The 18,720-nt window shown below is 47.5% G+C and overlaps 1 protein-coding gene across 4 annotated transcripts in view; it reads right to left on the bottom strand.

Moving 5' to 3' along the window:
- Positions 1-18,720, bottom strand: part of LOC147031818 (cysteine protease ATG4B-like) — a 106,080-nt gene that overhangs the window by 65,464 nt on the left and 21,896 nt on the right. For 3 of the 4 annotated variants that reach the window (XM_085867908.1, XM_085867900.1, XM_085867917.1), the window contains exon 2: positions 13,200-13,298. In XM_085867908.1, coding sequence (XP_085724034.1) covers positions 13,200-13,298 — 99 coding nt within the window. Of the gene's footprint in view, positions 1-13,199; positions 13,299-16,314; positions 16,393-18,720 lie in introns of all 4 variants that reach the window. The other variant, XM_085867926.1, reaches the window with a different exon arrangement.

Below are 18,720 nucleotides of genomic sequence, written 5' to 3'. Positions count from 1 at the left end.
TCATTCGCCGCGGAGCAACATGCCCAGTCCGCTGCGCTGGTCACGTCACCTCATGAAAATATTTCTGATATCGAGCAGTATGCAAGTAGAATTTACATTATTGAATTACGAATAGGATTTAGTCGAACCAGTTTTTATTGCCAAGTCTTCCTTAGATGTCCTCCCGATCATCAGGAACGCCGGGAATTTCATCGCCATTTTCCTCTGCTTGTCCTGCTTCGGGTTCGAACTGGTAAGGCCGTATTCCATTTCCAGCTGCCTGAACTTCACCTCCCGTAACTACGTCATCCGACACTTCTCCATTTGATTCAGATCAAAAGCCTTCATTTCTCACACTCACTGTCGCTACCAGACAAATCAAAGTCCATATCATCCATTATTCAAAACCAAATATTTGATTTTTTTTTTAAAGCAGAAATGAACGAAGCGTTTGAGTCGATCAATCGAATGTGGAAACACACAGAAAGCCAATACAATCACGTAGACCACCAACCCGAGTAATTTGCGTGCAGCCTTTGTTGTTCTGGAGATGATGTCATGTGGGTTACGCGTCATTCAGTAGATTTCGGCAGAATTTTTAGGGGCGTTCCCGAAAAAGTTTGTTTTCTTAATCTTACATTTTACAGAATGAGTATTGTGAAAAAACATTGTCAGATCAGAAATCACGATGCAAAACTCCTATAGGACACGTATGTATGTATGTATGTATGTATATATGTATATATGTATATATGTATATATGTATATATGTATATATGTATATATGTATATATATATATATACAGTATATATATATATATATATATATATATATATATATATATATATATATATATATATATATATATATATATATATATATATATATATATATATATATATATATATATATATATATATATATATATATATAGCCTGGTGTTGGCGCAGTGGTTAGGGCAGCGGCTTGGGATCCAAAAGGTCCTGAGTTCAAGACCCGTTGGGCCACTGAATTAATACACCAGGGGGTTGACTCAGCCTGTCATCCTTCTGAGGTCGGCGAAATGAGTACCAGTGTACTGGGCCGGTGTATACCCCGGTTAAAATAGGTGTACCATATCCCTGTGTCGTAAGAGGCGACCAGGGTTGCGTCAGGAAGGGCATCCGGCGTAAAACATGTGCCAAATCACTATGCGGATCATATGGATGATCCGCTGTGGCGACCCCTAAAGGGAGCAGCCGAAAGAAGAAGAAGATGTGTGTGTGTGTGTGTGTGTGTATGTGTATATATATATATATATATATATATATATATATATATATATATATATATATATATATATATATATATATTGTTGTGGTTACCAAATTCGCAAACCACCATTCAGGTCCCTTAGGTGAGGTATCTCGGTAAGTACATGTGTAGTTAGGCCCAAACCCGTTGTCTAGTGGGAATACATGTCATTTATGCGTGCTGCGACTCTTCAGGATAGCCGTTTTTCTTTTGCTATCTTTATTTTGGACCAACCGCCATGATTACCACCACAACCACAACATCAACCACCAACCACAACGCCGCTTCACCACAACCGCCACGACCTTCACGTCACACCTCGCAACCGTCGCATCGCCACCGTTCTTGCGCCGCCTGTGGGTACCGGTGTTGGACTCGTGCAGGGCGCGCGCCGAACAGCGTGTACAAAATCACGGATTTTGTGCTTCAAAAACGGATCAAAAAGCATTCACGCCCACTTTTTCTCGGGCCAATGGGGAGCGAGGTGAAAGGTCGAAGGGAGGGGGTCAAAGGCGAAGCCACGGGGCTTATAATAGCGACCGTGTTCGTCAGTCCAGTGAGTAGGAGAGTCGGGAACAGAGAGTTAAGACTTCGCGGGCGGTGGAGTTAGCAAGAAGGAGCTGGTCGTCGTGTGCGTTGGAGTCGGAGCGGAGGGGACGGAGCTGTGGAGAGGCGGCGAGGGCAGACGAGGGGGTGCTCGCGTCGTGCAGGGAGCTGCACCCAGGGAGGCCGACAGCGCGACCTGGCCGAGGTGGAGACGCTCGTCGCGGGACAATAAGAATCCTCTATACCCCGAGCATCAGCAACCCCCTCCTGTTTACCCCCGCGCTGAGATAGTGCGACCAAGGGGGCCCCTTTCCCACCCCCTACCAGACACTGTCCGCGAGGCCCGCGGAGTTGAGGCACCATCGCCGCTCCGCGTCTCATCACCAGACGGGTAGGCCGACCCGGTCTCGGCCTCAGGCCCGCCTCATCCTTGAGGGTATTCTTTCCTTGGTTTTGGGTATGTGTTGTCGGCGCCGTCTGTGAAGTAGAATTGTATAAGTGTTGCCGTGTGCTCGGTAGTCGGTATTAGCTCTGCATTGTGTTTTCGCTTTTACATTTGCTTTTTGTGTAAATTGCATTGTGTCTTTTCTGTGTGCTTTTGGTGGAATTGAATGTGTGCTTTCCGTTCGTCGCGAATAAATGTGCTTTGTGTTGAACTGTTTCCCGCTTCGCTTCGTCTTTTCCTCCATTGAATCCTCATCTTGCTTCACGTAAAGGGTTGGTAGTGGGCTGAATACGCCCGATAATTAATCGAACCGTCGAGGTCGACGATAACACCGCTCGGTTATTCTGATAGTACGGAACGGGTCGCTTAAGTGGCCCGTGTCCGAAGTCGACCTGCGGCGAGGTGCGATCGCCCGGTCTACCCTCCGCGTGGGTACTTAGGTAGGTCGAATTTGGCGAGCAACCCCATCCCACGCGGGGGCTGATTGGCTCGATCGCGGTGAGACCGAAAGGTCCACCCGTGACTGGTTCCCGGCGTTAGTCCGAGAGGGTCACGACTGGATTGTCCGTCCGGTGGGCGACGTGCCGCGATTCGAGTTACGTGGCCGTCAGCACGCCGGCGGGCGCGAATCCGCAACAATGGTGTCAGGAGTGGGATACAAATTCATCGCCCTCCTCGCGGCACTGGTATCGGAGAACAGGAAAACGGGCTCTCCTGTCTTCGGCTAAATTCACGGGAATCGGTCCAGGGGTGAGAGAAGCGACCCCCGATTCCCTCCAAATTACGAGCAAGCGAAATTAACCCTTCACGAGAAGCAAGATGGCGTCTCAAGGCGAGCGGGAGCCGGGGGTATTAGAAATGGATGTAGAATGTGTAGGATCCATGGTCCAGGATGGAATCCCCGTGCAGGAAATGTTGATTGTGCAGGAACACGGACTCGCCCAACTGAACCCAGAGCCCGAAATGGGTGCGGCAGCGGCCGCGGTGTATGACACCTCCCCCCCCCTCTCCACCAAAACCCTTCCCCAACCCCTGCCGAAACGGCTCACTCAAGCGCACCCGACATGGCCCAGCAATGCGCCATGCTGGCGGCAATGAAAAACGAAATGAAAGACATGAACAAGCAAATGAATGAAGTGAAAACGACGATGGATGCGAATACACAAAAGATGGATACGAATATGAAAAACGAAATGAAAGACATGAACAAGCAAATAAACGGAATGGAAGCAAACATGAGGGAAGAAATGAAAAAGCTGCGGGGTGAGACGCAGAACATGGGCCGATGCCTGCAGGCGGGCATGAAGGCCGTGAGCAGGGAGATAGGAATGGCGACTCCACGTGTGGGAGCAAACGAGCTGGAAGGGGGTGCACCGGCTGACAGGCCCGCGGTGGAGGCGGGTAAAAAAATAATTCGGGGAGCGTGTTGGGCGAGGGTCGTGACAGAGGAATCGACGGTGACCAAAAGGGAAAAATTAAATGGGGAGACCAAAACGTGAGACGAGACACGAGGTGACGACGACAGAAACTTAAAAATGTATAGAGACACGGGAGATAGAAAAAATAGAGGAAAGACTACACGATGAAGACGGGGTAAGTGACGCACACACACACACAGAGGTCGTGGAGGACAATGGGGGTGAGCTGACGGATAGGGTAGAGACCCAGTGCGAGCACCTGGGTGGCCTCCTCCAGGAACGAGGGGAGGGAGTATGCCCCCTTGAGGTGAGTCACGACTAGGTGAGTTCGGTCGTGCTTTGCGAGGTTGAGGGGACGGGTGCTGTGGACAGGTGCACGGAGAGCTTGGGGGGTATAGAGGCCCCGGAGACCCTTGTGGGGACACGAATCCCCAGTGTGGTTGTCCCTGTGTGTGTGGTGCAAGGTGTGAGTGCGTCCCCGTGTGTGGAAGCGACCCCGTGTGTGAGTGGTGTGGTGGCGATGGTGCCGGAGTGCGTGCTTCCCAGCACGCCGTGTGTGGATGAGGCACCGTGTGTGAGAGAGGCCGTGTGTGTGGATGAAACGGCCAGTGTGGATGAGGAACCGCGGTTGAGTGCCCCCGCGTGTGTGGATGAGGCACGGAGTGCGAGTGAGGCACCGCGGGTGAGTGCCCCCGCACGCGCGAGTGAACGGCCGTGTGCAAGGTCGCTGTGTGCAAGGGAGACCGTGTGTGTGAGAGAGCGGTATGAGAGGGAGATGTCGGTTGGCATGCGGGAGCACGCAGCCGCGTCTCCCGGTGTGAATGTGATGGAGTGGACTGTGTGCGTCGTAACACGCAGGTATGCGTGTGTGGAATGGAGACGGAGACGGCGACAGAGGAGAGAGAGCCGAGTAGCGGCTGTGGTTGTTTCGGGGACCATGCCGGGTTCACCCAGCAGTGAGCACGCGGTTCGTGCTGTGCAACGCACGAGACCGCCACGTGCTCGCTTGCGAGAGTGACGTCCCGGTCCGGAAACGCCAGCGATGGATTTGCCGATCCCGCGGACGGACAAAGTTTAGGCAGGTAAACGGATTTGGACCGGATGGGTTCTCCACGCGATCGTGTGTGTTAAGCTCCAACGGGCAAAGCACATGTGTTCGCGTGGGGAACCCCTCGAGACGTGGGGCTTGTGTTTTTTTTTTTTGCGCACGGTGACGTCATGGCTGCACGTGGGGTTGGAATCCGGCAGGAGGGGTATCTCTGCCGGATGGTACCGTCCAAGGAGGGACGAGGAACACGTGCAGCTGCATGACGTCAAGGGCAGTTGCAAAGTGCGCGAGCTCTGAGTTGCCGCGCAGGTGCTGCGCATGAAAAAAAAAAGGAAAACAAGCAAGCCTCACTTTCGGGTGCACAGGATTCCTGGGCAAGGGGTGAAAGACCCCCTTACCCTGGGCACAGGATGGAAACTAGTTAGGGGGAAGGGTTAGCTTAGTTAGACCGACTTCATGGGGCAGGGGTAAGTCCTCATGGAGTCCGTGGAATGGATTAGGTAGAGGGATTTAGATGAGCTTTAGGTTGGGAAATAAAATGATTTATTTGGAGACATGGACAGACTTGTGAATGTGTAGAGGGGACGTAGCTTAGCTACGTAGGTTAAAAGGAACGTGCTGTAGTTTAAGGGACGACGTGGGAGCACGAGTTAGTTCGGGGGTGCAGATAGAAGGATGGCAGAGTTCAGTGGTGTGTGTGTTGAAGAGTTGAAGAGTTATGAGGTGAAGACATGTTGAGTGAGTGAGGCCAGCGGGTCTGTGCGAGTGGAACGAATGGGGAATGCATGGTGCGATGAGTGATTGGGGGGAGGAGTGACTCCCGCCCAAGGGACCCCGGGGTCAGTGTAGAGTGAGTTAGCTGGGTTAGTTAAATTGAAAAATGGAGGTCGTTTTGCTGTTGGTGGGAATGTAGGCTCGAAACCCATTTGGAGGGGTGCAGGAGCCCTGTTGACGGGCTTGGGAGCGTGGCTGCGAAAGGTGAGTATCGCTGAGTGGGTACCCCGGGCACCAGGCTAGTCGGCCGCGGTAGGCCATGGGCCCATGGGGGGCCGGGATAGCGTAGTGGGCACGGGTGCGTCTGCTTGGTGCGGAGGCCCGGGGCGCCATTAGCCGCGTGGGCAGTGTTGTGGGCAAGGGTGACCCTCGGAAAGGGGCCTGGGAAGCCAGCCTGCCACGTGTGCGTTTCAGGGGAGGTGCCATGGGGGGCACTCCCCGGTGTTAGGGAGCTGGTAGGCTCGGAGGCAGTGTAGTGCCCGGGGGTGCCATAGCGGGAGAATCGGCAGAGGGTCGTGCCTGCCAAAGGGAGCCACGTGTCCCAGCCAGGAGACCGTGTGAGGGCACGGAGAGAAAATTGGGGGGTGAGGCCCGAAATTGTGAGGACACCAACACAGGCGACGGGAATCTGGGTTGTTAGAACCAATAGTTTAAGCGAGAAGCGATTGTTGAAAGCCCCGGGGTAGTTTAACAGTTAAATGGATAGGGTAGATTAGGAAGTGTACCCCTCCGCACCATCCATCCCCTCGCTGTCGTTGTGGGCCGCTGGACCCACTTTGGTTATAGATCGCCGAACTCTGGGGAGGCCATTCTGAGGCTTCGTTGGGCCTCGACACAGGACGTTAGCTCTCCCTTATTCCCCTCCGGGAAGGGAACGTAGGGGTTGGGAGTAGGCTAGGTGACAGGGTAGGTTAGCCGAACAAGGACGATAAAGGGGGTTAGGGGACGATTTATAGTGGGGAAGTAAAAATAAAAAAAAATAAAAATAAAAATAAGTTGGGGCTAAATTGGGGTTTGACAAATTAAGGGAGTGGGTATGTACAGGGACAGGCAAAGGCGATAGGTTGGGAGGGAGACAGGTAGGTAGGTCCGAGCCCGCCTTCCAAGTGGCCAGCACCACCGCACTCCCTCCACCAACCTCCACTGAACGGCAAAAGCTGGCCAGCTTCATCTGCTGGCTGTGTGCTGCAAGGCCTGTGCCGGCCGGATCATCTGCAGCTGTGGTACTTCAAGGCCTGTGCCGGCCAGTTCATCTGCCGGCTGTGTTTGCCTGCAGCGGCCTTCTTCTGCGGGCTGTGTTTGCCTGCTGCCTTTGCCATGCCATGCCCACTGCCCAGGTTCACCAGCCCCGTTCAATTTTTGCTTTGCCCCCCCCCCCTGTTCATTGCCATGTGCGCCAGGATCCGCAAGGCAACAGTTTGCAAGCTGCAAGAACTGCCCCGTTGGCAGCTACAACACGGGCCTGCAGTGGCGGCCCGTGCACCGTGTTTGTGTCCATCCATCCATTCGTTGTGTTCATTGCGTGTGCCACTTGAGCTGGCACGGAGACTGCGTTTGTGCAGCCCATGCACCTTTGTGGTTCACTGCGTTCAGTTCAAAAGGGAAGGCCTTGGACTGCGTGTGAGCAGCCAGCCACGTTCCCCATCACCTGCATTGTTTTGAGCCAGAGACTGCATGCGAGCAGCCTGGATCCCTGTTAACTGCTTTTCTTTTGCAGAGTTCATTGATCCTGGGCCATGGTTTAGTGTAAAATTTGTAAGTTAAGGTTAAGATGTACTGTACATATGAGTGCGCCCCCCGGCATGTCTGTCTAGCGCCGGCAATTTTATTTAAGTCGTCCGTGTGAGTGAGTTTGTTTAGGTAGTTACGCAGCCCTCAGGTTATTTATTTTGGGGACACGAATACCATGAATGTCGCACTCAGGGATCCGTAGGTAAAATGTACTAGGGAAAAACTACACATGATGGCACACGAAAATTTGACGACTCGGGACGAGTCTGTAAAAAGGGGAGGGGGTAGTGTTGTGGTTACCAAATTCGCAAACCACCATTCAGGTCCCTTAGGTGAGGTATCTCGGTAAGTACATGTGTAGTTAGGCCCAAACCCGTTGTCTAGTGGGAATACATGTCATTTATGCGTGCTGCGACTCTTCAGGATAGCCGTTTTTCTTTTGCTATCTTTATTTTGGACCAACCGCCATGATTACCACCACAACCACAACATCAACCACCAACCACAACGCCGCTTCACCACAACCGCCACGACCTTCACGTCACACCTCGCAACCGTCGCATCGCCACCGTTCTTGCGCCGCCTGTGGGTACCGGTGTTGGACTCGTGCAGGGCGCGCGCCGAACAGCGTGTACAAAATCACGGATTTTGTGCTTCAAAAACGGATCAAAAAGCATTCACGCCCACTTTTTCTCGGGCCAATGGGGAGCGAGGTGAAAGGTCGAAGGGAGGGGGTCAAAGGCGAAGCCACGGGGCTTATAATAGCGACCGTGTTCGTCAGTCCAGTGAGTAGGAGAGTCGGGAACAGAGAGTTAAGACTTCGCGGGCGGTGGAGTTGGCAAGAAGGAGCTGGTCGGCGTCGTGTGTTGGAGTCGGAGCGGAGGGGACGGAGCTGTGGAGAGGCGGCGAGGGCAGACGAGGGGGTGCTCGCGTCGTGCAGGGAGCTGCACCCAGGGAGGCCGACAGCGCGACCTGGCCGAGGTGGAGACGCTCGTCGCGGGACAATAAGAATCCTCTATACCCCGAGCATCAGCAACCCCCTCCTGTTTCCCCCCGCGCTGAGATAGTGCGATCAAGGGGGCCCCTTTCCCACCCCCTACCAGACACTGTCCGCGAGGCCCGCGGAGTTGAGGCACCATCGCCGCTCCGCGTCTCATCACCAGACGGGTAGGCCGACCCGGTCTCGGCCTCAGGCCCGCCTCATCCTTGAGGGTATTCTTTCCTTGGTTTTGGGTATGTGTTGTCGGCGCCGTCTGTGAAGTAGAATTGTATAAGTGTTGCCGTGTGCTCGGTAGTCGGTATTAGCTCTGCATTGTGTTTTCGCTTTTACATTTGCTTTTTGTGTAAATTGCATTGTGTCTTTTCTGTGTGCTTTTGGTGGAATTGAATGTGTGCTTTCCGTTCGTCGCGAATAAATGTGCTTTGTGTTGAACTGTTTCCCGCTTCGCTTCGTCTTTTCCTCCATTGAATCCTCATCTTGCTTCACGTAAAGGGTTGGTAGTGGGCTGAATACGCCCGATAATTAATCGAACCGTCGAGGTCGACGATAACACCGCTCGGTTATTCTGATAGTACGGAACGGGTCGCTTAAGTGGCCCGTGTCCGAAGTCGACCTGCGGCGAGGTGCGATCGCCCGGTCTACCCTCCGCGTGGGTACTTAGGTAGGTCGAATTTGGCGAGCAACCCTATCCCACGCGGGGGCTGATTGGCTCGATCGCGGTGAGACCGAAAGGTCCACCCGTGACTGGTTCCCGGCGTTAGTCCGAGAGGGTCACGACTGGATTGTCCGTCCGGTGGGCGACGTGCCGCGATTCGAGTTACGTGGCCGTCAGCACGCCGGCGGGCGCGAATCCGCAACAATATATATATACATACATATATATATACATATACATGCAATTTCAGTACTTTTGAATGACATGGGACCTTTAACATTGGCATTTGCCGTTGCAAAAACTATTGGAGATTCCTCTTCGCGGTGGTTGCACCCCACAATGCAAGACGGGGACCAAATCTTCCCCACTCTTCCCTGCAGCCCGGATTTGTCGGAGCAGCACAGTCACGGTCAGTGGTGTGTTGAGTTGAGTGGTGTATTGGGTTGACGAGATGGCCAAGAGTTATGCCCACTCGCCTCTCAGATATCTAGCCAGGGTTCGAATTCCAACCTAGCTATGAACTATGACCCCGGTCAGCTGGTGTTTCACAGGCGAGGTGAATCAGCGTGTGTGCCTTCCCTCAGATGGATATTAAATGGGGGTCCCATGGATGAACGTCCCATAATTTTATGGTTTTAGAAAACAAAATGCACGATCAATCCCATGACTTTTTTTTGTATGAAAATTCGGTTTTAGCGCTAGTGTTCAAAGCAGAATAGTGTGAAACGAGAGAAGGGTCGCCTGTAATCAGCATTAGGCATGTTTTTGCCTCATGTATGTATTCCAGGTTGCAATGGTTAATTGTCTATACACCACCCAAGAAAGGGATTAACCATTAACTGGATTTTTGTTCTTATTAACCTGGCCCCCGCACAGCAGGAGATGGGATTTTGCAATTATTTCTGTTGGGTCGCCGAAATAGCTGACCCTTACTGTCAGTAATTCTGTCTGTTTGTTTGTTTGTCATCAGCATAAATGGTAGTAAACGTGGGCGGATTTTGACCAAACTCGGGTGGTCGGTACATCTTATGACCTAGTGCTTTGGAAATTGTGATGATTGCTCGGGACGCTTTGGTTCCCTAGCAACAACCTAAAAACCTTCAAAATCGGTACCGTTCACGCGAAATCAATTCCGAAAGCCATTATCCCACGTAGGGTTATGAAATTTGGCACGAATGTTCTACAGGTGATGCTCTATCAAATATATTCTGGTTTTTGTGATATATGGAATACTTTACCCGCAGCGCCCTCTACAATTAGGGTATGCAGGAAAATTGGCGAAAATTGAAGGTCCCCTAGCGACCAGGTGAGTGCATCGATACGAATGAAACTTTGCAGGTTCATGGTGCTCAATGAGTACTACAACTTTGCCTCAGGACATATTGACCGATTTAGCTTAGGTCAGGGGTCAAAGGTCAATTAGTGCAAAAAAAAAAATCGATAATATGCGAGAGCTGGAGGTGCCTTCGCGCCAAATGCTACTCCTCCTAGGGTTATGGTCAGATGGTCATGAAAATTCACAGTAATCGTCTGGAATACATTGTGCACAAACGATCAAGCCGTATTTTCGATTTAGAACTTTGTTCACCCACAGCACCCCCTCGAACGTTGGGGATTTCCAATTTCAAACCGCATTTTCGGTACTTTTCATTCAAATGGATACCGAGTAGTTATCAGTGGATGGAACTGGATGAGATTTGATATGCATAATCTTAAAGTGATTCCCTATCCGCAACATGACATCCATTTTGCTCTATATCTTATAGTTTCCATGCTCGGCGACCCATCGCTGCCTACCGGCTTGTCTGTCTGTTTGTCTGTCTGTCCAAGCTGTAACCTTTTTACCATTCGAGCTTTTGTCATCAAATTTTCAACAAACATTTATTATGAGAATATGGAGAAGAGAAAAAAATAATTTGGTCAAAAGGTCAAAGGTCAACATCAAATCAATTTTCATCCAATTGACCTGAAATTTGCAGAATTTGCATATTGGGGTCACTGAATTGGTTCACCAAATAGCTTGGAGTTTATTTATTTATTTATTTTTAAGATCAAAAGGTCAAAGGTCAAGGTTGCATAAAATATCAATGTCAGTTACCCAATATGACCCAATTTGTGTAACCTGTATTGTTAAGAAAAAGTCAAAGGTCACGATCACAAAATCGTCAATTTCCATTTGAGACTTGAAATTTGAGAAGGGTTTGCATATTGGGTCATTGAAACCCATTGCTTTTGAGGTCAAAAGGACAAAGTCACCTAAAATCGTCAAGCTTTTTGTATTAATTTTTTTTAGCTGATTTTCTCACATTTAGCATGCAGAAGAAGTCTGAATACAAAGAGGACGCAGACGGCCTTTGCCTTTTTAGATGCTTTCAAGTTGTTGTTTTGAAGATCACATCAAAACTGTATTTATTTGACAAATTGCCCCCCTCACCGCTAAGCATCCCCAGGGAACGTCTCATTTGTTGGACTGTATTATATATTGCAATTATTCATCTGACGTAATTCATAACTTTGTGTGTATTGTAACCCTCTGTGGTGTGTTGATTTGTGCTCGAGATTTTGTCTGTAGCGATGGCATTAATTACTGGTGTGAATAATCAGATTTTTAGTCAATAAGATGTTTGGTGATGGCAACTGTTTATTTTAAGTCTCGCTTTATTGGTGGAGAGTGATTAGAAAATTCATATCGAACCGAGACGAAAAACTGTTCATCATGTATGCAAATTCTGGGACTGGTTCTCAGGGTTCGTTGCAGGAATGGTTGATCCATGTGCCCCAGATCCATGTCATGTGGCCCGCACATGTGTCGTTACAAGAGACCATTATTAGGCATACATGGGGAGACTTGGCGTATTTGCAGATAACCTGGAGACAAAGGCAATTTGTGAGATGTACAATTTGACGGTCAATATTCACTTCAAAAATGAACAGCATTTCGCTGCAAAAGCTGGAGTTATAACAGGATGACTCAATGATAGGTCAGTGTCTGTGCTTTGCAGTTGTGTCCTGGACTTGGGCCATTACGGTGCTCTCATTCCAATATGCGATGTTTTCACGGGTGAGTGAGTGGCAATCAGTAAGAAAGAGACCCATGAAAATAGACACATTGTTGGAAGAGATGGTTGAATAAAATACAAAAGGGTTTTCTTTCATTTATATAATCCACACGAGAGCGAAGTCGATGGCACGACATCACAAATCCCTATGCTTCCCACCTAAAGCAAAGTTGACAGATTGCAAACAGTTCCACCAGGAATAACCAAATATCAAATTTTGAGTTAAACAAAAACATATTCTGCTTTAACCCCTGTGATCTGAAGTCCCCAACCCCTGGGGCATGAACCAGGGGTCAAATCCAAAATATCGTTACATATTTCATGCATCCCACAATGTTGATTGCATATACAAAGTTTTATCAAAAATGCTTTAAAATGTGCTGATAAGGGCATTATTTGGTATTTGATCTATTGATCCTGCTCGGCTGTTGAACTAATGCCAGGTGGGGTTGACTGCCTGTCATCCTTCCGAGGTCAGCAAAATGAGTGTCAGCATGCTGGTATCCTGTGTCGGAGTGGTGACCCGGCCAGGACTGTGTCCAATAGCCCAGGAGACTGCTTAAGCAGCACCAACGCTCTGCACAGAGTATGGTCCCAGTGAATGGATGGATCTTTTGATGCCGCCCCAAGGGGCGGGGCCAAAAATGATCCAGCACTTTCACCTTCTTGGCATGAGGCGATCACAACTACCAAATTTGGTGAATTATGAAAACCATAATTTTATGGTCCGCCCTTTGACAGGTTTTGTTTTTAATCCTGCTGGGTGTCCATACCCAAACACCCATACTTGTGCTGGCGATAGCTCGCCTACTCTTTATGAAGGACACCATCACATCTTTAACACCCACCAACTAATCCCGGCAGACGGGACGCCCAGTTTAACGTCCATCCAAGGGGCGGCACATACGTTGTTGAATCGCCTTACCCGTGAAACAGCGGGATGACAGTTTATCGCTGGTTCGGGACTCAAACCCAGCCTCGACAGCTTAGAAGTGAGTGTGCCTACCTCTCAGCCTTCCAGCCAGCCCTTCTTAAAAGTTATCACGCGATAATATTTTGCACACAGTTCTCAAAGTGAACTCTTGGGGTTATTTTTCAAGATATAGGAGATAATAAATAATAACAGTGGTGCACTCAATTGGAAAAACATTCAGAAAAAGTGAAAAAAAAAGATATATAGGTGGTGTGAAAGGAAAGCCAATGGAGCATTGTGCCATTTTAATTTACAATTCCATTATGGATGGTATCACCTGTGCAGATGTTATAACGCTGACCAAGTAGCCAGATGGGTTCTGTGGTGTCTGGGAAATCTTCCAGATCAAGGAGAACATTTTCATACGTCACTGTGGCTATGGTAAGAGGAGGGGGGGTGGTGGGGAGGGAGGGGGCAAGAAATGAAAGGGGGATATTCTCGGTTACAAGTTCATGCTTTAAGGCTAAAAAGAGTTTCAGTTAAAAGTTGTCTTGAGTCTTTTGGATGTCACGAATAATATGTGCATGGCTTATTTGGCCACAGTTTTGTTCATATTCATCTTAACAGTACTAATTACACTTACCATTAATTACCCGCACCAGACAGTACTGAATTTGGGTCTGTTTGTACATAATGTGCTGCCATAAGCAACAAACACCACCTTGTCAGGTGTTAAATGTTATCTTTTTTTCAACCGAGTACTTCCATAAAGGACGTACAATTAAGATGCAAACACGTCTATTAGAATGTAAGTTTGTCTGTCAAGGATGTAGCATTAATCATGCAAGTGGAGCTATAAAGTACGTGTATTAAGAACGAGTGCATCGATGAAGTACCGACCATTATAACATGTTTATATCCATCGTGTGTGTACGATTGGACTGTGAATCTGCACAATAAAACTGAAAAGGTGTGCTTGTCCGCCGTATTAACAAACGTATGTCGTCAATGTATCATCTACACGCCACACAAAACACAAACATATGAACAACTACAGCCACACAAAACAAGTCCTGACGAGGGTCTGCAATCTCGACTTGCTCTTTATAGCTACCTCCGTCCACCGAAGGTTATGTTTTCACCTGTCTGTCTGTTTGTTTGTGAACAAAATATCTCAAAAAGTTGTGGACGGATTCGGATGAAACTCGGTGGGCAGGTTGGGTGTGGAACAGGAAGAATTGGTTCGATTTGGGTGAAAATCCGAATCCGGATCCGCATTTTTCAGTGATTCTTCACCATTGAGTGATTGGGCTGAAATAATACATAGCACGATACCTCAAAAAATTATGGATGGAGTCAGACGAAACTTGGTGGATGAGTTGGTTAGATGACAAGAACAAGCCGATTCAATTTTAAGGCCCGGTCACACCTTGACGTTTTAGCCAACGTATGCCGATTTTTGAATTTTTTTTCTAAAACGCTGGCACACGTTGAATACGTTATGGGTAAGTTTTGATAACATTGAGAGCACGCTGAAAAACACTGCCATACGTCGTTGTACGTTGGCTTTAAACGTTGTACTTTTTGGTTGTCCTCAAATTTTTTCATGCTTGAAATTTCACGACGTATGCCGGCGTATGACTCACACGTTCCGCTACGCTGGCCACAAGTTGTATGCACGGTCTGCGATCGTTGACAGACGTCAACACATGCTACTTGTAAGTTAATCATAAGTTGAGACACACCGAGGTAATGTTTAGCGTACCCGAAACTTATTTCTAACCTATGATTAACGTGTTGTTGGCACGTTACGCGATCGTTGCCACACATCGACAGACGTTACTTTTAAGTTACTCATAGGCTGAAAGACGTCGGTATAATGGATCGTCCTTGCGTCAGCGTCCACGGCCAAGGCCAGGACACTTATTTGCAGCATTCTTCAAACATTTCTTCGGCATGACGAGGATGTTCACACTTCGATGTCGAGCTTGGCTATGATTCCAATTGTCCATCGGCAGCGTCTATTTAAAATAGTCGAGTTTGAGCGTTTTAACACGTTCAGAAGCAACGCTTCAAATTTCCAAACCCCAGCGTCAAAAAACAAAGGCGAGTGACAGCAATTTAAATCGTTCATTGTAAACAATGAAAACAGCTGAGTGGTACCGTTTAAAAGTCGTTGAGTGTAAAAAAATCCAATTGTTGAGCGCAAGCGTCTACTTTCAATAGTGGGGTTTGAGCGATTTAGCACGTTCAATAGAAACAATTAAAATTTCCAAACCCCAGCGTCAAAAAACAAAGGCGAGTGACAGCAATTTAAATCGTTCATTGTAAACAATGAAAATAGGTGAGTGGTACCGTTTAAAAGTCGTTGAGTGTAAAAAAAATCCAATTGTTGAGCGCAAGCGTCTACTTTCAATAGTGGAGTTGCAGCCATTTAAATCGTTGAGTTTATCATTTAAATCGTTAAACGCAAGGACGATCCATCATAACCCACACCCTCCCCCTCACACTCACCTACTACTGCCAACATGAACAAACTACTACTACTACTAATACTAATACTGATACTGTTACTGCTGACATGGACATCGACTCAAAAAGGACTCGAAAACACTGTTGGGTTCCCCTTTTATATACCAATTCCCAAAACCGTTGGGAACACGTCTTTATAGGGCAGTTGTAAGCTAGAAACACGTTCATTTTTTTTTTTTGTCGACCGGAAGACGTCATTGGAATACGTCTACATACGTCGATGTGTGTTGGGACTACGTAAAGAATTGGTTCAAAGCACGTCAAACACAAGTTAGAAATAAGTTTCGCGTAAAAAAGACATTACCGCGACGTGTTTCGACTTATGAGTAGCTTACAAGTAGCCTTTGTGGACGTGTGTAAGCGTCCACATATCGTGTGTAAAACTTATCCCCATCGCATGCGGAACGTGTGTCATACGCCAAGTACGTCGTAAAATTTTGAACATGTTTAAAATTTCTTGACGTACTCTACTTACTACGACGTATGATAGCGTACTTTAGCGTTGTACTCACGTATACCAAACTTACTCATACCGTATTTGACGTGCCCCAACGTTTTAGACACATTTTTCTTAGGTCGGCATACGCTGGCAAGATCGCCAAGGTGTGACCGCGATGTTGACACTTCCATTTCTACGGCAGTTATGATTCGAATCGTTGTGCGTCAGCCTTTTAATAGGCTACGTCACGACATCGTCGGCGATGCGTGCAACGCGCTATGCCTAAGTTAGACTATTGTTGGGCATCGGTTGTGTAGGCCGACAACAGGTTCAGCATTCGTTGGTATAAGTTATCTATAACACAACGAAATGTTCTGTGTCCGTTACCAATGCGTTATACATAAGACCAAGTGGCTATGAATACGTACGAATCTTTAAAAAAAAACATCAAAAGTTCAACGTAAGCCAGCGTTTTACATACATTTTAATACGTTGCCATCGCTGGCTAAAACGTCAAGGTGTGACCGGGCCTTTAGTTAGGCCGGATCTGCATTCGGACCTGTTCAGTGGGATACAAAACATGAACTAATCAGCTTGGCGGAGGTGTGTGCTCGACCGAGTGCCCTTCTAGTTGCAGCTGAGATAAGCTGTTGCACTGTACTGGCTATTACCTCGAAAAGGACAGTCATATTATACCTATTTCTACCCTCCCCATTGCATAATAAACAATTACCCATTTCTCGTGTCTAAAGCTCATGGTGCTTTCAAAAAAATCTGTCACGCACGCACACACACACACAATAATGATAATGCCAAATGTGATAAATGTGAGCATAAGGGAACATTTTCTTCCTCTTTGCAGATTGGTTGGAATTGTTTGCAGAAGTTATCTGTGCTGGTATACACAGGAGAGGGAGGAAAGGAAGATTAATACAATTGCAGTTCTTGCACTGGTGGATTGAGAGCCTCGTGTGTACCGATGGCAATCAATATCAGTCTTGCATGTAGTACAAGATTGTGTGTCGAGGAGATTTAGCAGGTCCTTTGCAAAAGTACACGTGGCCACTGATGCTGCAATTAAATGGCTCTCATTACCAGATGTTAAATTATAATTGTCCACATGATCGTACTTCTTCTTATCCTTCTCCTCTTCCCTTTATAAGGGGTGAGGTCTGATGGCACCAAGCTTCTGCCCTGCCTTGACCACGACACTCCTCGACCCCCATCTGCCCTCAGCAAACTCTCTCCACTCTCCAACCACCCCTCCCTTACGGATATCCCTCCTCACACAATCCTCCCATCTCAACCACAGTCTACCTCTTTTCCTCCATCCACACGAGTGTCCAGTCCATCTCAGTCGGAATTTCACCAATCTCCCCGTCAAGCTCATCTGCACACCAATCTCCTGCCTCAGTTCATCCATCCTCCTTCTATCAACACTCTTCACTCCCACAATCCTCCTGACCCATTCTCACAAACATGCAGCCTTTGTTGTTTCTCTGTCAGTGCCATCACCTATAAACCGTAAATGTATGAACATCATACAAAAAAAAAACGTTCTTGCACTTGAACAAATTGAACCCCAAATCAAAGTCTGACTTCTTCCTTTTTCCACTCATGCAAGATCTGAAAACACGATATGACGAGCAATGACATCAATTTTTTGTTGTTGTTGTTGAGCGAATCAAACACCAAGAACCGTAGCTTTTCTTGAAGAATCTCCAGAAACTTGAACAGCAATGAGAAGCGTTTCCATCTTTCTTTTTGACATTGAAAAATACACAATATTTTGTGTAAAATTGGACCCGCTGACTTTTATTCCCAAGATCCAAGACAATTTGGAAACGGCTTGCATATTACATAATACGACAAAGATTTGAGACATTGGAGGAATCAACACGACATGAGGGATTAAATCTGGGGTCAAAGAATCAAGAAACAATGCAAGAGTTCAGATGAAAATACCAATAGGCCAACATATCTATCTAAGTTTTAATTAAAGCAGCACGATATAAATAAAAAAAATTTTTACAAATAAAACCACAAACAGCCTCGTAACATCACAGACATCCCATGGATAAATGACGTTCCAAACAACCATAACTTCATACTGAAACCACTGAAATAAAAGTAAACATCTGTTCCAAAAAAAACCTGTGTCATGTTTACATGATAGCAAATCGATATTTACAACTTTCCTGCTTTCACATCAGGCCATGATGGTACACGACTACGAGACGGTCGAACGTTCTTACAAATACCTTTATAGGGAAATAAATTTACAACTATTTGGTAGCCAAACCCGAGGTTTATGGGAGAGAGAGAAGTGACAGAGGGTAAAAAGGCGACAAACTGACAACGTCGTCACAGCAAGGGAATGAACAAACAGGACGAGAAACACAATAACCTGCGGAGAGGGTTGGGTCAATGGGAGGTACAAAAGAACACGGGTAGGGATGGAGGATAACATGAGATGGTAGAACACTACTTAGTTGAAGCCATGATGACTGACTGACTGACTGACTGACTGACACACACACACACACACACACACACACACACACACACACACACACACACACACACACACACACACACACACACACACACACACACACACCTTAATTCTGATTTTTTTTTCCACTAAAGTTGCCTGTTCGGGGTTTGGTGCACTTCCTCTAATGCTGTTGCGACTTGATTATGCCAGATTCAACAAGTCTAGATCTTGCCTGTTCAACAATTCCTTCGCCTCAACGATCACATCATCGTCAAAGCTCTTCCCATGAAACTCTTCCTTCAACTTGAAAAAGAAATAAACGTTTCAAGGAGCCAAATGTGATTAATCGGCTGGACGGGGAAGCATTTCAATGTCACAGTTGGTTGCTGA

The sequence above is a fragment of the Eptatretus burgeri genome, chromosome 2 (genome assembly GCF_056783735.1).
Source record: "Eptatretus burgeri isolate ZD-2024b chromosome 2, Ebu_testis_v1, whole genome shotgun sequence".
Lineage (NCBI taxonomy): Eukaryota > Metazoa > Chordata > Myxini > Myxiniformes > Myxinidae > Eptatretus > Eptatretus burgeri.
Note: the sequence above shows the minus strand (reverse complement) of the source record. Positions and strands in the feature narration are given on the sequence as shown.